Source organism: Plecotus auritus, assembly GCF_963455305.1.
Source record: "Plecotus auritus genome assembly, chromosome: 7".
In the NCBI taxonomy this organism is placed as follows: Eukaryota; Metazoa; Chordata; class Mammalia; order Chiroptera; family Vespertilionidae; genus Plecotus; species Plecotus auritus.
This window is the reverse complement of record NC_137774.1, coordinates 86,052,337-86,078,498: the sequence shown is the minus strand read 5'-3', so window position 1 is coordinate 86,078,498 and position 26,162 is coordinate 86,052,337. Positions and strand designations below refer to the sequence as shown.

General features: G+C 40.6%; 1 protein-coding gene across 1 annotated transcript in view; it reads right to left on the bottom strand.

The window, feature by feature from the left end:
• Window positions 1-26,162, bottom strand: part of LOC308252898 (S-adenosyl-L-methionine-dependent tRNA 4-demethylwyosine synthase TYW1) — a 145,889-nt gene that overhangs the window by 68,993 nt on the left and 50,734 nt on the right. Inside the window, exons 10-11 of the mRNA XM_080677741.1 lie at window positions 11,788-11,906; window positions 9,250-9,359 (exon numbers count right to left, since the gene is read on the bottom strand). Coding sequence (XP_080533867.1) covers window positions 9,250-9,359; window positions 11,788-11,906 — 229 coding nt within the window. The remainder of the gene's footprint in view (window positions 1-9,249; window positions 9,360-11,787; window positions 11,907-26,162) is intronic.

Sequence of the window (26,162 nt, the reverse complement as noted above, 5' to 3'; positions counted from 1 at the left end):
ACACCAATCAGAAAGGATATATGCACCCCTATGTTCATAGCAACACAATTTGCAATAGCTAAGATTTGGAAACAGCCTAGGTGCCCGTCAGCAGATGACTGGATAAGAAAACTATGGTACATCTACACAATGGAATACTATGCTGCCATAAAAAAAAAGGAATTATTACCATTTGTAGGCACCTGGATGGAATTAGAGAACATTATGCTGAAATAAGCCAGTCAATGAAAGAAAAATACCACATGATCTCACTCATTTGGGGATAATGAAAAACATTATAAACTGTTGAACAAAAAGATAGATACAGAGGCAGTAAAGCATCAAACAGACTGTCAAATTACAGCGGTAAGGTTAGGGAGAGGTGGGGGAAATAAGAGATTAACTGAAGGACTTATATGCATGCATGTAAGAGTAACCAACGGATGCAAAACATTGGGGGGTGAGGGCATGTATGGGAGTGGGGGGGGGGCAATGGTACGATATGTACACATATAATACCTTAATATAAATAAATAAATAAATAAATAAATAAATTACAGCGGGAAGGTTAGGGAGAGGTGGGGGAAATAAGAGATCAACTGAAGGACTTGTATGCATGCATATAAGAGTAACCAACGGATGCAAAACATTGGGGGGTGAGGGCATGTATGGGAGTGGGGTCAGGGGGGCAATGGTAAGATATGTACACATATAATACCTTAATAAAAAAAATTTTAAAAAAAGAGTCCAGGTGATTTTGAGAGTATGTTTATTAAAGCTGGAGACAGTGAAACACAGGAAGGGCTTAGAATAGAACAAGTGACAGGTGAGAGCCTAGATGGGGCTGCTTTGGCTTCCTAGAAATGTTATAGGAAAGGAAGTGAGCCAAGACGGGGCTGCAGTCAGCTGAGAAGTAATGGTCACAGTGACAGGAGTGAGCCAAGGCTGGGCTGACGTTAACTCACTGAAAAATCAGAGAAAAGAGGGCCTTGGACACAGGTTTGGGGGTAAGTCTGGGTCAAGCTGATGCTGCCTGCTGCTCCCCTGGGTTGCAAGTCTGGTGGGGACCCTTAGAGTTTAGGTGAAAATTCATTCTCGAGAAAGAAAGGGCAGGGGCCAGGACAATGTGTGGCTCAGTGGATTGAGTGTCATCCCATGTACCAAGAGGTCACTGATTCAATTCCTGATCAGGGCACATGCCCAGGTTGTGGGCTCAATCCCCAGTAGGGGGAGTGCAGGAGGCAGCCAATCGATGTTTCTCTCTCTCTCCCTCCCTCCCTCTCCCTTCCTCTCTATCAATAAAAACAGAAGCAGGCAAATTGGCTGGACCATGATACCCAGATATTTAGTTAAACTTTATTCTGGATGTTTCTGTGAAGGTGACTTTTGGATGAGATTAACATTTAAGTCAGGGAACTCTGAGTAAAGCAGAGGCCCTTCACAATGTGGATAAACTGTATCCAATCTGTTGAAAACCTTGACAGAACAAAGGCTGACCTCCCTTAAGCAAGAAGGAATACTGCCAGCAGACAGCCTTTAGACTCAAACTGCAACTCTTTCCAAGGTCCTCAACCTGCTAGTATATACCACCACATATTTTTTTTCCTGGACAATCATGTGAGCAAATTCCTTTAATCAATCTCCCTATCAATCTCTCTCTCTATCTACACAAACACCCACCAACACAAGATTCTGTTGACTCTGTTTCTCTGGAGAATTCTGATAATACATTATTCAAAGGAAAACACAACTTTGCCTTAAAATTTATTTAAAAGCATACAGTTTATTTGAAGATCAACAATCAATACTATTAACTAAGTCAACAATAGTCTAAGAAAAGCTATTCAAACTCCAGATGTGGAGACTTACTAGCTCCTGACCAAACAGTTTCATTTAACTTTCCCAAAGACTGATAAAAGACACTACTTTATCCAAATAAGAGAAAGTAATTTGTTTTTAAAAAAGTGGTTGAGATTAAAAGTCAAGATGAAATATTAAAACATTTATTAGCATCTTTGAAGATGTACAAAATTACATCATAAACTTTCCCCAGAAAATTCATATTTATTATAGAATTGTATACCTGAAACTATATAATTTTATTAACCAATGTCACCCCAATAAATTCAATTTTTAAAATAAATTAATTTTAGCCTGGCCAATGTGGTCACTGGTTTGATTCCCGGTCAGGGCACATGCCCGAGTTTCATGCTTGATCCCCAGTAGGGGCCGTGCAGGATGTTTCTCTCTCATTGATGTGTCTATCTCTCTATCACTCTCCCTTCCTCTCTCTCTAAAAATCAATAAAGTGGAAAAATTAAAAATAAGTTAATTTTTAAAAAAGAGTAAAGGTATAATAATTGACTATACATTATTACTGGTCTTAAATCACTATTTGCATTACTTTCCTCAATTTCTCATAAGAAATAAGAACAATGATAAGAAGTACTATCCTATATAATAAAGAGCTAATATGCAAATGGTTGTCACGCTCTCATGCCATCACACCTTAACGGCTCAGACACTCAACACTGGGGAGAGAGGAATGGGGACCAGCCAGGCACAAATGAGCTCAAGAGAAAGGAATAGGGACAACCAGGCTGCAGCCCAGGAGAGGGACAAGCTGCCCACCCCATGGTCCCGGGCGCCAGCAGCTGCACCTGCGCCTATGGCCTGGGAAAGGGACAATCCGCACGCCCCATGGTCCCTGCAGTCCCAGGCACCAGTGGCTGCGCCTGTGGCCTGGGAGAGGAACAAGCCGCCTGCCCTGCAGTCCTGTGCCAACGGCTGCGCCTGCAGCCCAGGAGAGGAACAAGCCGCCTGCCCTGCAGTCCTGGCGCCAGCAGATACATCTACACCTGCGGCCTGGAAGAGAAACAAGCCACCCGCCCCATGGTCTCAGGTGCCAACGGCTGCGCCTGCGCCTGCAACCCAGGAGAGGGACAAGCAGCCCGCCCCACGGTCCCGGGTGCCTACGGCTGTGTGCCCATGGTCTCCTGCGGCTGTGACCAGCAAGGGTGAAGCCGGCCTGGGTCCTGGGTGCCTGCAACCAGCTGGAGGAGAAAATCCTGGGTCCTGGGTGCAGGGAAAGGCAGAGGCCATTAGGGGTGATCAGGCCAGCAGGGGAGCAGTTAGGGGCGATCAGGCTGGTAGGGGAGCAGTTAGGAGCGGTCAGGCAGGTAGGCAGGTGAGTGGTTAGGAGCCAGCGGTCCTGGATTGCGAGAGGCAGTTGGACATCCCCTGAGGGGTCGCAGATTGGAGAGGATTCAGGCCAGGCTTAGGGACACCCCCCTCCCCCCCGCCATGCACAAATTTTGTGCACTGGGCCTCTAGTCTTATATAATAAAAGACTAATATGCAAATCGATCAAACGGCGGAATGACCGGTCACTATGACACACACTGATGACCAGGGGCCAGACACTCAACACAGGAGCTTCCCCCTGGTGATCAGTGCACTCCCACAGGGGGAGCGCCACTCAGCCAAAAACCGAGCTCACGGCTGGCAAGTGCAGTGTCAGTGGCATGAGCTTCTTGTGCCTATGCAGCAGTGCTAAGGACCCCTCGGGGGATGTCCAACTGCTGGCTTAGGCCCGCTCCCCAGCAGTTGAACATCCCCCAAGGGGTCCCAGACTGCAAGAGGGCACAGGCCGGGCTGAGTGATCCCCCACTCCCAGTGCACGAATGTCATGCACTGGGCCTCTAGTCCTATATAATCCTAAATAATAAAGAGCTAATATGCTAATTAGACCAGAACAACTGTCCAGACATCCTTCCAGATGAAGCCGGGGCTGCGAGGGCCAGCCGGGGCTGTGAGAGGCTGCAAGGGCCAGCCAAGGCAGCCGGGGCTGCGAGGGCTGAGCCCCTTGCACGAATTTCACGCATTGGACCTCTAGTAAAAGAATAATATGCAAATCAACCGAACGGCAGAACAACTGGTCACTATGACGCACACTGACCACCAGGGGCAGATGCTCAACGCAGCAGCTGCCCTCTAGTGGTCAGTGTGCTCTCACAGGGGGAGCAATCCTCAGCCAGAAGCCAGGCTCAATGGATTTTGACAAATGTATAATGACATGCACTCACCATAATAGTATCATAGAGTACTTTTACCGCCCTAAAAATCCATTGTGTTCTAGCTATTCATTCCCCCCTCATCCCACCCCCGCTCTCTCTCTCTCTTTCTTCCTGATCCCCCTGGCAATAATTGATCTTTTACCTGTTTCCATAGTTTGGTCTTTTCAGAGTGTCATATAGTTGGAATCATATAATATGTTTCAGATTGGCTTCTTGCATGTAGTAATGTGCATTGTTTTCTCCATGTTTTCATGGTTTGATGGCATTGAGAAATATTCTATTGTGTGGATGTACCACTAGTTTATTTATCCATTTGCCTACCGAAGGACACCTTCGTTGTTTACAAGTTTTGGTAATGATGACTAAAGCTGCTATAAGCCTCTGTGTACAGAAAAAAAAAAGAAGTAGCTGGGCTCATGGCTGGCGAGCGCCGCGGCAGTGGTGGAAGCCTCTCTTGCCTTCGCAGCAGCTCTAAGGATGTCCAAGGGCCAGCTTAGACCCACTTCTTAAGCCATCAGTCGGACATCCCCCAAGGGCTCCCAGACTCCGAGAGGGCACAGGCCAGACTGAGGGACCCCCCGCCCCCAGTGCACGAATGTCATACACCAGGCCTCTAGTCCTCTATAATATCCCTTAGAATAAACATAATTACAGCAGGTTCTTGGATAACATAGTTTCATTCAACGTCCTTTTGTTATAACATTGATGAGAGAAAAAAACTTGATTCCCAGCTGGGGCTACTGTCATGTGGAGTTTACACATGCAGCCCATGTCAATATGAATTTACTCTGGGTACTCTGATTTCCTCCCACATCCCAAAGATGTATTGTATATGGTAGGTGAGTTGGCATGTCTACATTGTCCTAGTCTGAGTCAGTGTGGTTGTGTGTGAGTGTGACAGGAGAGTAAGAAGCTAGGAAAGTTCCTGGGCAAGTAGAATAGAGAAACTAAAACAAGAAAATTAAAAAAGGACACACAGTTTAGACACCTTGCAGCCAGCTTGTGAATCACAAGACCTTATCTTCCCCAACCATGGACACCTGAGAGCAAATGGTTAATACCACTACCTCTCCTCCCTAACCAGAGAATATATAACTTAAATCACCCTGGGGAGAAAGGAAAAGGAAAAAGGGGGAATTTTATCTCACCCATTGAACAAGAAGTTAGCCATCTTAGGACATGCCAAACAAGACGACCAGGTGTATGTACAAACATCCCAAGAAAAGTCACAACAAAGGAAAAGGAATTTTGAAACCTAACCTGCTACCCAAGATATCCAGCAGAGGAACCTTGAAACCTATGAGAAGATGGATATAAAACTCCATGAACCCCCACCGGATGCATGCTCAGATTAGCTAAGTGGGCCCCTTGTGCTACATGGCAAGTAACTATACTAATAATAGACTAGGGCCGTCACAATCAGACGGACAACCCATCCAGGCCGGAGCTCTGCGCAGGTGCACTGGGCCAACCGTCAGGCACAGGAAAGCGGAGTCCGAGTGGGAGCTCTGCGCAGGTGCACTGGGCCTACCGCCAGGCGCAGAAAAGCAGAGTCCGGGCAGGAGCTCCACGCAGGCACACTGGGTCCACTCCACCGCCAGGTGCAGGGAAAGCAGAGTCTGGGTGGGAGTGGCCTGAGCGCATGTGGCCAGGTGGCCTTGGGGGGCTGTGCAGATGGACGGACCATGCTAGACAGTGCCAGCAAGCTGCAACAGAGGGCCACAGAGGTACGAAGCTGTTAAGGCAGTGGCCCGCGGGGTCAGCGAGGCTGGGGTGCCATGTAGGCCCCAGGTCCTCAGGCGCCGCCGAGGGAGCATAGCCATCAGAGTGGGAGAAAAAGCCCTTCTTTCCAGAAGAACGCAGATGGTTTAAATGTGCATAGAGAAACTGTAGCGGTACTGACATAGCTATGTCAGTTCCCTGAGCCGCCTATCAGTACCCGACCGCAGGCTTCACTGTGGGGCGTAGGCCCGGATGTGGGCCAGGACATGGCCTTGGCAGCTGGACTCACCCACGGCGTCGCCTCAGCATCGCAACTTCATGACATCACCTGCAAATGGCCATCGCTGCTGGTCTGTGGGCCCCGGTGAGCCGGCACCGTGCGTGCTCGGGGCAGCACTCTGTGTTTCCGTTGAAAGGACACCATATGTGATGGGTGCTGTTGATTCCTTAAGGTTGAAACGGGGCAGCCTGAACTTGCTTATGACGCGATTTTTTCTCCATATTTTACCGCACAGTCTTCTCGGGCTCAGGGAACCGGCAGCCACTGGAGCGCCAGCGTGGCCATCCCACACAGCCAGACGCCACCAAGAAGCACAGAAATGCCAAAGCCCCAACGGAACCCGTCACAAAACAGACCCAGTTCACATACTGAAGCAGAAACAAGAATACAGTGGCACCTGTTGAACCTCAGCTGAGACTACGTCCGCGGGTCTGTCTGCAGGGTTCCTGCACGCTGGCTGTGGCCCCATGACCACGGAAGCTCTGCAAGCCTTGATTCTGGAGTTACGGATCTTAGCAAGTAGGCAGGTGCACAAAGGTAGAGTCGAAAACAGCAAGGTTAGACTGTGTGTGCATGTGTGCATTTATACAAATATATGGCCATTTCCCCCGGTCTTTTTCTAAGCTGTTTGAGAGCATGCTCTACACATGACAGGATGCCTGGATACTCCCCTGTGTATTTCCCAAAAGCAGACACGCCTACATAACAATTCCCCACCCAACCACATGAGGAAATCGCCATTCAAATGGTATTAAGGTTCAATCCACAGACCCCATTTGAATTCTGACAACTGTGTCAACAATGTTCCCACTCCCCACCCCCAGGATCCCATCCACCTAGGATGGGTCCTCTGTCATTCCTGTCCCTGACAGTTTTTCAGTTTTAATTACAAATCATAGACTTTTGCCCTAAAAAAAATTAAATAAATACAAATAAAGAAAGACCCGCTGGAGCTCCGTGTTAGGAGCCAGCGGTCCCAGATTGTGAGCAGTCAGACATCCCCCGAGGGGTCCCATATTGGAGAGGGTGCAGGTCGGGCTGAGGGACACCCCCACCCACCGTGCACGAATTTCGTGCACCGGGCCACTAGTATTTTTAATAAATTTGCTTGCCTTGCTTCATTAATAAATTCACTTGCTTTGTTACAATGTTATTATCTGTCACTCGTCTAAAGTCTTTCTTACCAGACTGACAAGAATTGAGGAGAGGACAGCCCTCTCCCTCTGACTCAGGGGGCTGTCCAATAACATCTTTTCTAGGTCCAATAACAAGTGGCCCTGTGATGGAAGGGCATTCTGTCCAGGGCTGATTCCCACCATGTGCCCTGAACTGCTAGGAGAGGCTCCAGCCACTCATGACCTTGAACAGGAATAAGCAGGTTGGAAAATAATTATCTCACTTGTTTTTACTCATCTTTTCTAAATATATGTATAATTCACATTTATTTCAATGTTTAAAAATAAAAATATTTTGATTTTTTTATTCAGAATTTTGGTGCCCGGTCAGTGAGGCTCAGTGGTAGACAGTCAACCTATGAGCCATGAAGTCACAGTTCAATTCCCATTCAGGGCACATGCCCCAATTACAGGTTCAATCCCCAGTGGGAGGCATGCAGGACACAGCTAATCAATGATTCTGATCATTGTTGTTTCTATCTTTCTCTCCCTCTCCCTTCCTCTCTGAAATCAATAAGAAAAATTTTTTTTAAAAAAAGAAGTTTGGCGATGTTTTTGTGACCAGAAATATGCCATAGGAACTAAACTCTTGCTTATCTCAGTTGGTCTATGGTAAAACTGGTTTCATTATACACTGTTTCACATAAAGGCACCGTTTCTAAGAACTTATCGACAACTTATTGCAATGAGGACTTACTGTAAATGTTATGCTGAGTTCTTATGTGAGCCTCTCTAACAAACTAACTGAATCTGAGGAGGAGGTTTTGGAAACCTCCCACTTACAGCCAGTCAGTCAGAAGTACAGGTAACAACCTGGACTTGCAACTGGCGTCTGAAGTGGGGGCAGTTTTGTCGGACTGAAGCCTTAACCTGTGGGGAACAATGCTATCCCCAGATACTGTCAAAATTGAATTAAATTGCAGCACAGCTAGTCAGTGTCTACTGAGAACTGCTTGGTGCTATTGGGAAAAACACACTTCAGAAGCACTATAATCTCAAGAAGCAGTGAACTGACAGAACAAATTTCTTTGCATAAAAGAATCCCTTGATCTTAAAAACACTAATTACTAGGGTTTATAAATATGATGTTAGCACCACAAGAGTGCCCACATCAAAATAACCTTGGTTGGAATTCATTTTTTATTGTTGCATATGAAAGGAAAGGAGAATATAAGAGGTAAGGACTTACAAGTGGTAGGTGGAGACAGAAATTTATTTAAAAGAGAGCCTGACAAATTTCAGTTCATCATACACAGCTGCCTTTATAAAGCCATCACTTCATACATCCACCTACCTACAGTAGTGGGTCTCAAAGTGTGATCCCCAGTTCAACCACAACATCACCTGTCAGAAATGTGTATTCCAGGTCCTCACCTCAGACTTACTGAATCATCCTCTGGGGATGGAGACCAGGAATCTGTGTTTTAACAAGCACCTCAGATGATTCTGATGCTCACTAAAGCTTGAGAACCAATAATCTCCAGTAAAGTCAAATACCTTTAAGATAAGGCACAACAAAATCAGGAAATTCTAGAAACTGAGTAGCAGAATTTTACTACATCATTATGGGTCATGTGGAGGAAACATTTATCCCTCCTTTTTTATAAGACATTTAATAAAAAATGCTTTCCGAATACCATCTAACTGACATTACTTAAGAATTTTTCCGTGATCTAAAATTTTCAGTCCAGTCATAGGTTGCTTTGTGCTCAACAAAACAAAACAAAGCAAAAGTTTTTAGAGAGGACGATGATACATTCCCAGGCAAAACGTACAGGCTGAGGCACCATATTATAAATTGCTAAGCTTAAAATTAAGTTTTTTAGTTCTTCCATCACCTGGGACATAAAACTCATCAGTAAAAACTAAAAAGGGCCAATGTATATAATATTTCTACAAAATCTGCACTTATCATATGAAAATTTGCCAAAAGGGACAAAATCCTGCCAAAGAAGCAATTCCTCTGCCAATTTAATTCAGACTATTAGCATTTCTTCCTATAGGAAAAAATAAATACCTTTAAACTGCTTGATCATGTTCTGATGGTTTTCAATGGCTTCCTTTAAGATCACTTCAGGCTGGTCCATCTTCCACCGCCATTCAGTGCCCACTGGATTGGTGTGGTGCCTAGGAAAAAGAGGAAGAGTTCTAAAGTACTCTGTAATAAGATCTCAACTACTCATCTACTATGATGAAGTAGTTAATAAAATCAGAGTTGATTTCCCCCTAAATACTTGGCTTTTTATAGCTGTATTTTCTTATTTAATTAGAAATGAATTTAAGTCATGACACCTTGCAGAGAGCGATGGCTAGAGAAGTTCCTGGCTGAGACTGAGGTTTAATCATAACAATATCAAATGTGCACCCCTCTCTCCCAGCCACCCACTACCAGGCTAACAAGCATCTAATAACAGTAGAATATTGCCAGAATAGTTGCAAGATCATAGTGATAGACCCTTCCTGAGAGGCAGCGCGATGGGAAGACCTACAGCTTAGGAAGGATCAGATATTGAGAAAAAAACCTCTGGCAGACCAACCTCCATGCTATACACAAGGTAACCCTAAAGGAAATTTAAGGCAGTGTTACACTGATGGTATTCACAGAAACATCAAACCTTAATTCATGCCCAAATCTTGACTAAATTAACTCAAACTCCAACAAGAAAGGCCTAGCAGAAAGAAAATGTGTGCCGACTTCAAACTACAGAAAACATTTACCTCAGTCTCTAATGCACTAACCAAAATGTCCCACTTGAAACAAAAACTTATAAGGTATACAAAAAGGCAAGAAAAACAATACACTTCCAATAGAAAGCATCAACAAAACCAAACTCTTTATTTACATATATATTTTTTAATTGATTTCAGAGAGGAAGGGAGAGGGGGAGAGAGATAGAAACAGCAATGATGAGAGAGAATCATTTATCAGCTGCCTCCACTGAGGACTGAGCCTGCAATCCAGGCATGTGCCCTGACCTGGAATCGAACCGTGACCTCCTCGTTCATAGGTCAATGCTCAACCACTGAGCCCTACCAGTTGAGCAAAACCAAACTCAGTTGATATAAGTGTTGGCACTATCTGACAGGAAAATTTTTTAAACTACGATTAATATGTTAAAAACTCTAATAGAAAAGGTGAGCAACATGCAGGACACTAACACCAGGGGGGGTGAAGGCATGATTGGGGGGGTTGGGGGGACAATGGAGGGATAAGGACAAATATGTAATACCTTAATCAATAAAGAAAAAAAAAAACAATCACTGTAAGACCAACTAAACAACACCAGTTAAAAGACAGATTGTCCAAATTGACTTTTAAAAATCCAGCAATTCTATGCCCAGGTGTTTAACCAAGAGTAATGAAAATATTTGTCTACAAAAAACTAATGTCCACAGAAGCTTTATTCATAATTTAGTCAAAACCTTGAAACAACTCAAATAGTACTCAACTAGAGGTGCACAGATAAACAAATGGTGCTAAACCATACAACAGAAAGAAACAAACTATTGATAAACCTAAAAACATGGATGAATCTCAAAAATATTTTACTGAGGAAAAATAACAGATATTCAAATGCATACTGAATGATTCATTTTTATATAGTCTATACTAGTAGAAAAAGCACAGTAATATATATCGTCAAAAAGCAAATCAGAAAATGACTAGAAGTGGGGAACAAGGGAACTCCAGGGATAATGAAAATGTTCTATGTCTTGATTATAGTCACAGTCACACAGGTATACACATTCACCAACATTCATTGAGATGTATATTTTAAATAGGTGCATTTGGTTGTATGTAAATAAAACTTCAATAAAGTTGATTTTTTAAAACTGATCCAGCCAAACACTTGTTTATAAGAAACACGACTAAAATATAAAGACACATAAAGGTTGACATTGCATAAAGGAAGAAAAAAGATCTGGCAATTGTTAATAACAAAAAAGAAATCTAATAGAGTTATATTACAATCAGAAAACACACATTTTAAGGCAACAAACATTACTATGGGTAAAGAGGACTCCTAAATAAGGACTACAAAATAATGATAAAACAAACAGTAACAAAGAATAGAATTTATGGGTGTTTTAATATCTGACCATTAAAAATATAATCAAAAAATATTTACAATTGAATAATTAACTAATCAAAATGGATGGAGAGTGTAGCTAAAGAATACTTAGAGGGAAATTTACAATTAAAGACTTATAGAAGATTGAATATTACTGAGTTAATGTCCAATTTAAGTTAGAAAAAGAACAGAGAAACAAAAACAATAGTTAGTAGATTAGTGAACAAAAAAGTATAAGTATAATGAAGAGAATATACAAAGCTAAAATCAAGTTATTCAAAAAGACTAAAAAACTTGACAAGCCCCTGATAAACTGGTCAAGAAAAACAAACATATGCATTAATATATAATATTAGGAATGGAAAAGGGATTAATTACAGGAACATCAAAGCTTTAGGTACATTTGAGTGTCGTGTTGGGCAGAAATTGATTATTACAGATCATTACATATTTGGCCACCATGACCATTTATTTTTACTTACCGCCAACAGAAGACACATTTATTTGCACATGCTAAGCTCGGGGTGGTTTCCATGCAACGATGGCTTTCAATACCATAGAATGTATGTTTATAGCAACCTCCTCTTCCTCGGAGCATTGACTGTAAGAAAATAAACAAATGATAATTTAAATAAAATCCTCAAAGCACAGAAACACCAAGGCATCATTTTTAAGAAACCATGTGTTTTATAACCATAAATAGCCCTAATAGCATCTGCACAATGCATAAAATTAACACTATAGTATTATAGTGTTCTGATAATGATTTGCATTTTCTAAAACCCCGTGAAATAAACCTAAGATTCATTAACTCTGAAAGCTCTATAGAAAGGATCATTTATACTTTTATTTTTCAAATCCATCCAACTGTCTCAAATATTATCAGTTCAAAAATATTTAATGCGAAGGGATAGATAACACAGTCTCCAGAAAATGCAGAAGCTGGTCATATGAAAGAGTATCTCTGCTTTGAATAAAGAAGGGTGGGTAAGGGAATCCATCCGGGAGCATATTCCATGTCAACTGAACAGTAGAATTTGAACACATTGAAACTGCTGAGGAGACAAGCCACATGTATAACAAGTAGATTATTTTTAAAAACAACACCACTGTTTAATACATGAGTGGTAAAACCACAACAGTAAGAAAGGGTAATCTGAAGAAATACTGCAAGATATTATAAGGTATCATAAGAAAGATTTGTCCAAAAGTTCTGAGTAAGATTGGCTTGATTTCAGTAAAAGGGAAACTTGTGAGGAGTTTACACAAGAGAAGTCATAATGACAGCCCATAATATCAATGGAGGAGAGGAATAGGGTACTAAAGAGGTATAACAACTGGCATTCCCGATCAGAGGAAGTCATCTAAAGATAAATGAGAGTTTAGGCCTAAGTAAATGAAATATCATGGTATTAACAACAGCAACAACAAACACAATTAGGTAGTCTTTATACATATGTATGTGTATACACATTACACTTCACATGTCAGTGTACTAATATTATAATGCTGTTCACAATGAAAGAAAATTATACATAAAATCTATCAGCTTGATTACTATATCAGTTGATTAGGAAGTCTTTTTTTTTGTCCTGATAAAAGGACTTCCCCCTCCATCTCAATACAGTTGACCCTTGAACAAAACAGGTTTGAAATGTGCAGGTTCACTTAGATGAGAAATTTTTTTTCAATAAATATTGCATATGTGCTTTCTCTTCCTTATAATTTTCTTAATAACATTTGAGAGTATCCAAGATGGCAGCGTAGGTAAACACCTAAACTGCTGCCTCGCACAACAATTTCAAAACTACAACTAAAAGACAAAACGTCTATCACCCAGAACCACAGGAAAGCTGGCTGAGTGGAAGTTCTACAACTAGAAGGAAAGAGCAAACAGCATTGAGAGGTGCACAAGCGCTGAAAGGCTGAGGTACGGAGGCACGCGCATTGGGCTGGCAGCGCTGCTTTTTTCAACCCGAAGGGAGATAAGCTCCCGATTACTCCAAACTCCAGTTTCTGGGGAGACGCGGGGGACCCAAACTCCTACGGGGAGAAGCTGGACTGTCTGCCGTGGGGTCGGAAAGTGAGGGTGGATTGCTTGCAGGGCTGCGCGCAGGAATAATTGTTTACTGTGCAGGGGCACGGGGACGCGGTCAGAGACACAGAGCCAGCTTACTGGCAGCCATCTCTGTTTGCCACGCCCTAGCCTAGTCACGCCCTGAGACCCCGCCCCGCACAAACTACAAACCCACCCAAGCTCCAAGCAGCTGCTTTAGCATATGAATGACCTGCCATATAGCAGCTTAACCTAGCAAACTTGCAGCTTGGGTCAGACAGCTCCAAAACCTCCAAACCCCAAGCAAAGAGGAGAAAACTGTAGTTCTCGCTGTAGTGCCTGCTGGGTGGCCTCAGACAGTAGCTGACCTGCACCCCATTAGAGATCCAGAGCCAGTGTACCTAGTGGTCAGTGTGAGACCAGATTTCAACTCCTCACATCCATGAGTGACACATTCAAGAGGCAGACTCAGTGAGCACCAAAGCCCCACTGAAACAAGTCCTGCACCATAAGCGTGTCTCAAGTGCAGCAGTTCTTCCATTTATAGACACAGCGGGTCCTCAGAGCCAATTGGCCTGGAGGTCAATTCCTCCCAGTGTACCAATAGCAATCAAGGCTTAACTATACCAAGACTTTGCACTCAGCCCACAAAGGGGTGTACCAAAGGCGTCCACCTCAGGTGATTGGGGAGGCTGAGCTACTGGCCCCTATAGGTCACCTACCACACAAAGCCACTCCATCAACACAGGGAAGCAGCAAAATGCAGAGACAAAGAAACAGATCACAAATGAAAGAAATGGAGGAAAGCAAACTACTGGATGACATAGAGTTCAGAACCACATTTATAAGGTTACTCAAGAATCTTCTAAAAACCTCTGAGGAACTTAGTGAGACTTTTAAGGATCTTAATGAGAATGCCAAAAAAATGGAAAAGGACCAGTCAGAAATTAAGCATACACTGTCTGAAATAAAGAATATACAGAAACTCAACTGTAGATCAAAGGACCCCAAGAATCAAACCAAAGATTTGAAATATGAGGAAACAAAAAACACCCAACCAGAAAAACAAAAAGAAAAAAGAATCCAAAAATATGAAGATAGTGTAAGGAGCCTCTGGGACAACTTTAAGTGTACCAACATCTGAATTTTGGGGGTGCCAGAAGAAGAGAGAGAGCAAAATATTGAAAACCTATTAGAAGAAATAATGAAAGAAAACTTTCCCTACCTGGTGAAAGAAATAGACTTACAAGTTCAGGAAGCACGCAGAACCCCATACAAGAGGAATCCAAAGAGGACCACACCAAGACACATCATAATTAAAATGCCAAGGGCAAAAGACAAAGAGAGAATCTTGAAAGCAGCAAGAGAAAAACGGTTAGTTACCTACAAGGGAGCACCCATACGACTGTCAGCTGATTTCTCGGCAGAAACTATGCAGGCCAGAAGGGAGTGGCAAGAAATATTCAAAGTGATGAACAGCAAGAACCTACAACCAAGATTACTCTATCCAGCAAAGCTATCATTCAGAGTTGAAGGTCAGATAAAAGAGCTTCACAGATAAGAAAAAGCTAAAGGAGTTCATCACCACCAAACCAGGATTACATGAAATGTTGAAGGGTATTCTTTAAGAAGAGGAAGAAGAAGAAAAAGGTAAAGATAAAAATTATGAACAACAAAATGACATCAAATACATACCTACCAACAAGTGAATCTAAAAATCAAGTGAATGAAAAATCTGAAGAACAGAATGGACTGGTGAATAAAATAGAATCAGGGACATAGAAAGGGAGTGGACTGACAATTCTCAGGGGGAAGGGGGTGTGAGGGGTGCGGGAAGAGATTGGACAAAAATCTTACACCTATGGATGAAGACAGTGGTGGGGGGTAAGGGCATGGGGTGGGGTGGGGAATCAGGTGGAGGGGAGCTATGGGGGAAAAAAAAGAGGAACACCTGTAATAATCTGAACAATAAAGATTTATTTTAGCCAAAACCGGTTTGGCTCAGTGGATAGGGTGTCAGCCTGCGAACTGAAAGGTCCCAGGTTCGATTCCGGTCAAGGGCATGTAACTTGGTTGCGGGCACATCCCCAGTGGGAGGTGTGCAAGAGGCAACTGATTGATGTTTCTCTCTCATCGATGTTTCTGACTATCTATCCCTCTTCCTTCCTCTCTGTAAAAAATCAATAAAAATATATTTAAAAAAAAAAAAGATTTATTTTAAAAAAATAACATTTGATTTTCTCTAGCTTATTTTGTGGTGAGAATACAGTATATAATACATATAACATACAATATATGTGTTAATCAACTATTTGTGTTATTGGTAAAACTTCCAGTTAACAATAGGTTATTAGTAGTTTAAGTTTTGGGGGAGTCAAAAGTTACATGCAGGTTTTTGACTTCAGGGTTGGGGAACAACCTCCATGTTTTTCAAGGGTCAAATGTACTTGCATTAAGAGCAAAAAAAGGAGTGAAGGAAGAAAAATATTGTTCAGGATAATGGTGTTTACAAACTCCTTAAAATTTCCAATAAAATATTCAAGAAGGCAAAGAAAACATCCAAATCTTGTAAATAGCACTGAAAACTAAAAGTCCACCAAATCCCAAACACCGAGTAATTTCCACTAACTATCATGCCAATGGAGAAACAGTTGAAGACGTGCATATTTTCATTATTTACTGAGTAGTGAATATACCCAAGCATGCTGTGTACAAGATGAATAAGACAAAGCCTCCAGTCGCCATGGTATCCCTCAGTGAAGGAAGGAAGCCTCAGGCCCAGCAGGAAAGCAGAGCATTTCTCCGGCCAGGTCACTTGTTACAAGGATAGGGTGGTGGGGAGGGATCTCTATCATTTCACTTTCACTTGGCTACTCTGATATCTTTTGACAGGAGAGGGGAACTACATGTCTAGCAGGAAAGGAGAGTACTTGTCCAACTGCTTACTGTTAGGGGGGGCTCCCAATCGAACCCCTTTCCTAGTGGTACTGGTCTCCCCTGATCTTGTCAAAGAGATTCCCATTCTATACTGGGGAAGAATAAGCCTCCCTGGTGGCCATCTGTTGCAAGATCGAGGATCAGGACATTGGGGTCAGAGTTGCCTTCTTCTTTAGGTGGGAGAAGTAAGACATCCTGCTGCTGTTGTCCCTCTGTCCTGGGTCCCAAACCAGCCAGGCTTCCTCTTACCGCCTTTCAGAGTTCTTGTTTGGATCCCTTTTGTGTTTTTCATGCTTGAGAATTGTGCGTCTTAGGAAGGCGCAGGGAGTAAAGAGTTGATGCCATCTTGTCCAAACCAGAAGTCCTCAGACATTACATTTTCAAAGGAAGTTCTCCCACATCTGAAAATTAGTGGAGGATCAAGGTAGAAAAGGAAAAGAATGGAGAGCAACACATGCTTAGAATTCATGTTAAGAATCAAGAAGAAAAAATATAGATGGCCTCAGATTCGATAATCAATGAATTCTTATCCTCGAGGTAAATAAGAGCCTGAGAAAATACAGTAGTCTAGCAGAGCCACAATGAATGAAGGCAAGATACCACGAGGCAGGCTCTGTGCACATCAATTTGGAAACAGGAGTACAGGGAGAAGAATGGAGGCATACAATGCTCGATGGGTCTCTCTGAATGTCTTGAGAGAAGAGGCACTGACTGTCTTTCAGACTCTCTCTTCAAAAGGGTTTGTATAGTGAATAGCCTTGGAAGATAGTGTCTCTTTCTGCAGCAAAATGATAGCTATGCCTACTGTCCAGTGTAATAAAGATGTGTCTCTCAAAGGGAAAGGCCAAGACGAATTATTCCCAATTATAAAAGATTCATATTCCCTAAGTGTGGGGGGTCCGCTCCTATAACGTATGTACAGATGTTATCTGGTCCCCACAGTGCTGCTTTATTGGAACTAGGGCTCAAGAACCAGAGAAAATGATGATATTCTGGCTACTGCTATTATTATGAGTAACAAACTGTCCTTATCCTCTGCCACTATCCATGAAACTGTGGCAGGCTAACTCATTAGCTTTCAAGTACAGTAAAATTTCAGACTCTTCAATTTTTGACAGGGATGAAGAGCTCAGTGCAGAGGTCGATAAACTCCATACAGCCTATGCATCAAATCCAGTCCACTGTCTGTTACTGTAAATAAAGCTTCTTGAGATAGTGTCACTGCATTTTTTATTTATTTATTTATTTATTTATTTATTTATTTATTTATTTATTTATTTTCCATGGCTTGCTTTTGTGCTACAATGGCAGAGCTGAGAAGCTACAGCACAGGTCATATGACTCACAAACTTAAAAGAGTCACTATCTGGCCCTTTAAGAAAAAGTTTGCTCACCCTTGACTTAGGTACTTTTTTCATACTATAGTGCAAAATAAATTCCAAACTGTTTAAACACACACACACACACACACACACACACACACACACACACGATTTGGGGAAGATAGAGGAGCAAGAAGCACCAAGAATCTGTTCTCCACCTAGACAATTACACTGTTTGAAACTCTGGGGTCTGTTGAAGGCTTGCAACTTTCAGGGGAAGGCTTGGATGGTTATTTTCTGTCAAGTATAGCTCTTAGCACAGTAGGAACTAACCATACACCACCACCAGACACAAGGCAGGCAGCTGTGCACTTCTTCCTGGAACAGCTTGCACACAGCTTGTGGGAGCTAAGGTAGGTAAAAATGACCCTGTCCTCCAATATGGGGATCTGCACTCTGATTCCTGATTGCTGCTTCTAAACATAGAGGTGCAGACAAGAGGTGGGCAGATGTTGCACCTCCTCCCATTTTTGTAAGCCTTCCCCCTCCAGCTGATATGACTTCCAGGAGATTTAAAGGGACACTCCCTCTTCTTAATTGCCCTTCATTTGTTGTTTTCTCCTTTCAGGAGCTACATATTAAAGACTACAACATTCTGCCTTGGCTGGTTTGGCTCAGTGGATGGAGCGTTGGCCTGCAGAATGAAGAGTCCCGGGTTCGATTCCGGTCAAGGGCACATGCCCGGGTTGTGGGCTCAATCTCCAGTAGGGGGCATGCAGGAGGCAACCAATCGATGGTTCTCTCTCATCATTGATGTTTCTGTCTCTCCCTCTCCCTTCCTCTCTGAGCTCGATAAAAATATATATGTATAAAAAAAAGACTAGAACATTAAAAAAACAACTACATATTTGGGAAAAAATTAAAAGTGACTGTACATGCCTAAGGAAAGGCTCAGAATAAAACATAAGATGACATTAGGTTTACAACTCAGCCTGATCCTCAGTATAGAAACAGCCTACAAAAATAAAACAAAAAAAATAACAAAAAACAAAAACTCTGGGAGTTACCACATTACTAGATTCAACTGTCCAATGTTCAAAAACAACAAAATCATAAAACATGCAAAAACACAGAAAAACATGGCCCATCAAAGGAAAATAAAAATTCAACAGAATTTGTCCCTGAAAAATACTTTATGGCAGATATATTAGACAGACTTAAAAAAAAAAAAAAAAAAAAAAAACCTGTTCTCAAGATGCTCAAAGAATTAAAAGAAGATGTGGAAAAAGTCAAGAAAATGATGTGTGAACAAAATGGAAATATCAATAAAGAGATGAAAAAGCCTTAAGAAAAAAAAAACAAAGAAATTCTGGAGTAGAAAAGTATAATAATTTAAATTAAAAATTCACTAGAGGGATTCAAAGGCATATTTGAGTTCGCACAAGAATCCGTAACATGAAGATAAGACCATGGAAATTATCAAGGCTGAAGAGCAGAAATAAAAAAGAATGAAGAAAAGCAGAGAGCTCATTTAACCTAAGGGACATCATCAAGTAGAACAACATGTGCATCATGAGTGTCCTGGAAGGAGAAGAGAGAAAGAGGCAGAGAGAATATATAAAGAAATAATGGCTAAAAAATTTCCATCTTTGATAATAGACATGAATATAAATATCCAAGAGGCTCAACAAACTCCAAGTATGATGAACTCAAAGAGTCCCACACAAAGACACATTATAATAAAAATTTCCAAAGGCAACAACAAAGATCAAATCTTGAAAGTGGCGAGAACGAAACGAATCATCATATACAAGTACAAGGGACTATCTACAAATTATAAAATTATCTACAAATTTATCATCAGAAACTTTGGAAGCCAGAATACAATGGACCAATATACTGAATGCTAAGTGAAAAAAACTATCAACCAAGAAATCTATATCTGCCCTAGCCAGTTTGGCTCAGTGGATAGAGCACTGGCCTGTGGACTGAAGGGTCTCAGGTTCGATTCCGGCCAAAGGCACATGCCTGGGTTGTGGGTCAATCCCCAGTAGGGGGCGTGCAGGAGGCAGCCGATCAATGATTCTCTCTCATCATTGATGTTTCTCTCTCTCTCTCCCTCTTCCTTCCTCTCTGAAATCAATAAAGAAATATATTTAAAAAAAAAAAAAAAAGAAAGAAATCTATATCTGGCAAAGCTGTCCTTCAAAAGTGAGGGAGAAATCAAGACATTCCCAGATAAACAAAAGTTGAGGTAGTTCCTGACTACTAGACCAGCCCTGAAAGAAATGCTCAAGTCCTTCAAGAAGAAATGAACATTAGACAGTACCCCAAAGGCATATAGAGAAATAAAGAGCTCAAAAGAGGTAAATTACATGGGCAATTATAAAAGTTGGTATTATTATAACAATGTTTGTAACTGTACTTTTTGTTTTCTATATGATTTAAGAGTCTAACATATTTTTTTAATTAGTGAAAAGTTTGCATTACTATAACTTTGGTTCAATCTTCTTTTCAATATAATTTAGGAGGTTAATACATTTAAAGAAATTATTAGTTTATGTTTTAGGGCTCAGTAATTTTGTGACACCAACAACCAAAAGGGATGGTGACAACGCTATAACAGAGCCGAGTTTCTGTATGTTGTTGAAGTTAAACTTCTATAAATTCAAGTTAAAATGTTATAACTTTAGGGTGTTACATGTAATTCCCACGGTAACCACAAAGAAAAATAGCTAACATATACATAAAATAAAACTAGGAAAAAATTTTAAAATTTCACTAGAAAAAAAATCAACAAAACACAAAAGACAAGAATGCAAGGAATGAGGAACAAAAAAGCAATAAGGCATATAGAAAACAAATAGCACAATGACAAGTCCCTCCTTACCAATAATTACTTTAAATGTAAATGGGTTAAACTCTCCAATCGAAAGATTAACAGGATGGATAAGAACACATGATCCAACTCTATGGTGTCTACAAGAGACTCACTTTACATCCAAAGACACACACAGGTTGAAAGTTAAAAGATGGAAGATATCATATGCAATTAGTAACCCAAAGAGACCACAAGAGGCTATACTAATATCAGACAAAACAAACTTTAAATTTAAAAAAAAGATTACAAGAGGGGAAGAAGGACATTATGTTAATAAAAGCTTCAGTACAGCAAAAAATAATAATAATAACAGTTATAAACATTTACACATCTAATGATAGACCACCAAAATATATGAAGCAAAACATGAACAGAATTTAAGGGAGAAATAGACAGCTCTATAATAATAGTTGGAAATTTCAATATCCCACTCACAATAATGGAATAAACAACACAGAAGATAAGTTAGGAAATAGATGACTTAAACACAATAAATCAACTAGATCTAACAGACATATACAGAACACTACACCCAACAACAACAGCATACACATTTTTCTCAAGTGCACAAAGGACATTTTCCAGGAGAGAACATATGTTAGGCCACAAATTAAGTCTCAATAGATTTTAAAAGATAAATATCATACAAAGTATCTTCTCTGATCACAACAGAATGAAGTTAGAAATCAAAAACATTTTTTTTAAACTGGAAAGTTCACAAAATTGTGAAAATTAAACAAAACACTTTTAAACAACCAATGGATCAAAGAAGAAATCACAAGGGAAATTAGAAAATACTTAAGATGAACAAAAACAAAGATATACCAAACTTATGGGATGCAGCAAAAGCAGTTGCTAAAGGGGAAATTTACAGCTATAAATGCTTAAGAGAATGAAAGCAAAACAGACATTCTCAGATGAAGAAAAAAACAGAATGAAAGCAAAACACAAACATTCTCAGGTGAAGAAAAACTAAGAGAACCCATTGCCAACAAACCTGCTCCAAGAGAAATGCTAAAGGAAGTTAAAGCAAAAGGATGGGGAATGTACAGCATGCAAACACTAATCAAAAGAAAGATGAGATGGCTATATTAATATCAGATAATGTAAACTTCAAGGACTCTTACCACAGATAAAGAGGAACATTACATAATGGTAAAAGGATATATTCACCAAGAAGACATCACAATCTTAAATGTATATGCGCCTAACATCAGAGTTTCAAAGTACATGAGGCAAGAACTGAAATGAGAAATGAACAAATTCACAATTAGGGTTGGAGTCTTCAACATTAGTTTCTAAGAAATAGAACAAGTAGACAGAAAATCAACAAGGATATAAAAAGGCTATTATCAAATCAACTTCTGATCTGGGTTTGGGTTTATTGGAGTTCTATTTGGGACCAGGGAGAGGGAAACAGGAAAAAACATAAAAGTAAAAACAGGAGAAGGACTCTTTTCATTAAGCTGATTACACATTCAATGAGGTCAGGCCTCCCTCATATCCCTGTTACCTTCCACAATGATAAGTAAAAGTGCTGTATCATATATGATAAATGCTATATATAGATACACACACACACACACACACACACACACACACACACACACACACACTAGAGGCCTGGCACACAAATTCATGCATGGGTGGGTCCAGCCGACTCGCCCCAATCGGGGCCCATCAGGCCAGGCCGGCCAGGGGGAGGGGACACGGAAGGATGGCCGGCTGGCCCCGCCCTGATGGGAGGGGCCAGTCATGGGGGGGACCGGCTGGTTGGCCAGCTGACCCTGCCCCTTGGTCAAACTCCCGGTGGAGGGGACAATTTGCATATTAGTCTTTTATTATATAGGATATGCTGTACCTGTGCATATACTATATAATAAAACCCTAATATGCAAATCGACCAAATGGCAGAAAGATTGGTCTCTATGACACACACTAACCACCAGGGGGCAGATGCTCAATGCAGGAGCTGCCCCCAGCCTGCAGGCCCCAGGCCAGACAAGGCGGGTGCCAGCAGGGGCCCCCCATCACCCTGCCGGTCACCCCACAGAGAGAGGAGGCGACAGGCGGTGGTGGTGGCAACAGGGGGAGGGGCCAGTGAGGGGCCAGGCCGGCCAAGGCGGGTGACAGCGGGGGCCCCCCCAATCGCCCTACTAGTCGCCCCCCCCAATTGCCCTACCAGTCGCCCCACAGATCAGTCCTGATCGCCAGCCAGGCCTAGGGACCCTATCCATGCACAATTTCGTGCACTGGGCCTCTAGTGTATATACTATATAAGCTATATATGAGCTATGCATATATACACATATTTATGATAAATATGTCATTTATTTTCTAGACTAAAACAATACAATGGTAAGGATAGGAAAACAGACTGTCAAGTAAATTAAGTGATCATCAAATAGGCAAGTCCCCTCCATCAGCATCCTTAGGGTAATGTTTTCCTGGCTGAAAGAATTTCCTACTCTCCAGTATTCCATTCAAATGATACAGGTTTAAAAAATGAAGACAGCAAAGCCACAAAGCACTTGGTAGAATGCTTGCCAGGCCCTTAATCTTTCCAGCAAATACTCCTTGACAGAACTGAGAAAAGAAGACAAAAAAAAAGTCCAGCCTCCATGGCTCAGTGGTTAAGCATCGACCTATGAACCAAGAGGTCATGGTTCGATTCCCAGTCAGGATACGTGCCTGGGTTGCAGCCTCAATCTCCAGTGTGGGGCATGTAGAAGGCAGCCAATCAATGATTCTCTCTCATCAGTGATGTTCCTATCTCGTTCTCCCTCTCACTTCCTCTCTGATATCAATAAAAAAAATATTTTTAAAAAAAGAAGAAAAAATCACACTTCCTGTGCTTTTCTTAGCATTCTCATCTAAATCCCTATCCACTGTAAGTTGCTTCAGTTTGGCTCAGGACTTTGCATCGTTCAAATTTTGTCATTCTTCTTTATGACTGTTTCCCTGCCACACCTACCAAATCAGCAGCAAACCATGACCACTTTCTTATAAGTAGCCGATATCATCTGGTTCAGGTACCTACTGTTGCATAACACACTGCCCTAAAACTCAGTGGCTTAATATGACATATGTATTATTTTCTCTATTCATTCTGTGGGTCACCTTGGTGTTTTATTCACGCCCTGCGGTGTACGTTGAAGTCACTCATGGAACTGCATTCAGATGGAATTTGGCGGGGGCTGTGCACTCAGATTTCTACAGTTGATGCTAGCTAGCTAGGGCACCTTGCTCCTCCTTCACTCGAGTACTAGACTGGCTTCCTTATAGCCCAGTAGCTGGGTTCCCAGAGGAAGCATTCCAAGAGGACAAGCTCAATGTGCAAGTGCTTATCAAGCCTCTGCTTGCATCGTGCTTGCTGATACCCCAATGACCAAAGCTGGTCGCATTGCCAAGCCTAGAGAATTAATTAAGCGTGTGAATACTGGGAGTCATGGCTCATGGAGGGCTACCCAGTTAATGGACTCCTACATCATTTATACTAATTATGTTCACCTCCAAGCCTTAAGGCAAAATGCCTCACATTAGTGAAATTTTATTAGTTTTCAAAAAGCTTTTACACTCAATGTAACAGGTAACAGCTCTGGATCAATTTTTTGGCTTAGTTTAACAAAATCCTTTTAACATTTGGTGATTACTGCAGTTCTCTGGATAGGCAAATATCCTGATTCTAGATATCTAATATATGTTTACCATATTCTGTGATAAGTGATCCAGAAAAAAAAATCATTACCCTTCAACTGTATACACCTTTTTTATAGAAATCTATAGTTTTTACCTAGAAAATCAAAAGTTTAACCTATTCAAAAAAACAAAATAAATCTTTTAATTCTTTACATTGACATCAAACTGAACTATATCAACCAAATATCAAATTATTACCATAAGCACACAAGTATACAATTTATTCAAAGAACTTGAGAACATATTTTAATGTACACTCTTAATGAAATGCATTCTACAAATGGAAGGAGGTACAAAGAACGACTTTCCCTCTTAAAAATTATCAAGACCACAAAGAACTTTTACTTATGTGGTTTATATCAACCAATATGTACATATTAGATATTAGAACCTAATTTTATACTATTTCATTTAAGATAATTATAAGCCTATTACAAAGTAAAACAAAAAGTAGTATAAATCAGCTGGATTCTACATAGTTTCTGCATTCCAACTACTGTGATATGTTGTTTCAGTTAAGCAATATGAACAAAATCAGGCCTCACACAGATACGCAACTGAGTAACAAGGTGGAGTACTTTTAAGAACTTTTTCAGAAAATTGTGAATACTATACCAACACTTGTCAAGTGGTAGTTTCATAAAGATTAGCTGCACTGTAGAATCTGAAGCCATATTAATGAACATTTCATATGTTGTTACATTAAAAGCTACTTGCCTATCTTGTACTTTGAATATGATTTTATAACATCATGCATTGATCATTTGAAAAATATTGGGTCATTAAATTATGCATATCTTCCAAATATTAATACATTTCATTGTATAACATTTTAAAAATCACACTTTTTAATATCACAATTATCTCATCATTATTGGGAGGCTTTCAAACTTATGACAGCTATTGTAAGTTTTCCAAAATTCTAATTTTCATTTTAAAGCTCAAATTTTATTACTAGCAACAAATATTTTCAGTTGTTTCCTTGAAGTGGCAGGCTCACTTTATTTTTAAAAAAGCATTTGCCAAATAAATAAGCTTCAATAACCATAGTTGTTCTTTGATGTAAAAATGACATTCCATGAAAACAGCAACTTACAATTTCAGTGCACAAATGCTTTTCCTGAAAACAACTATATACTTTGTTATGCAACAAAAATGCTTATGCATATTTTCAATATCTTCATACAAAACATTAAAAGTACAGATACTCAAAGGTAGAGATTTTTTTAGTTAATAATTTTTGCTACTTCATCAAGGTAATTCTTACGTGAAACTGGCATTTAAAAATAAACAGGGAGCACATGTACCTTGACTACTAGTACAGTATGGTACACTGCCTTAATTCATTCTAAAGGGTCAGCACATTTATGCACCATTGCTTTTGCACTATTAGTTCAAATGTCTCACAGCAAAAAAAGACAGTATTACAGAAATATTATAAAAACAGTTTGACCTCCAGTATCCCAAAGGGAATGCAGATCACACTAAGAACCAATGTTTTAAGTTAATGGCAATAAGTATGTCAATGATAGAAATCAAGAATTTTGTTGAGGGGGAAAAAGTGGTATAATTATAAAACCAAAGATTTTAACTAATGTTAAAATTGAAATAAGAGTTCAACAACTTTGGAAAACTGTTCATATAATACCTACTAAAGCTAAACATATGATTAAGCAATTCCACTCCAAGGTGTATACCCAAGAAAAATGAGTGTTATGTCCAAAGACTTGTACATAAGTGTTCACAGAACTGACTTTATATAAAACAGCAAAAAACTAGAAACAATCTACATGTCCATTAATAAATGAATAAACAAACTATGGGCATATCCATACAATGGAACATATTTAGCAAGAAATGAAGTATTGATACACAAAAAACATGTATGAATCTCAAAATAATTATGCCAAATAAAGGCAGGCATATGAAAAAATATGCATTAATATATTAAATTCTAGAAAA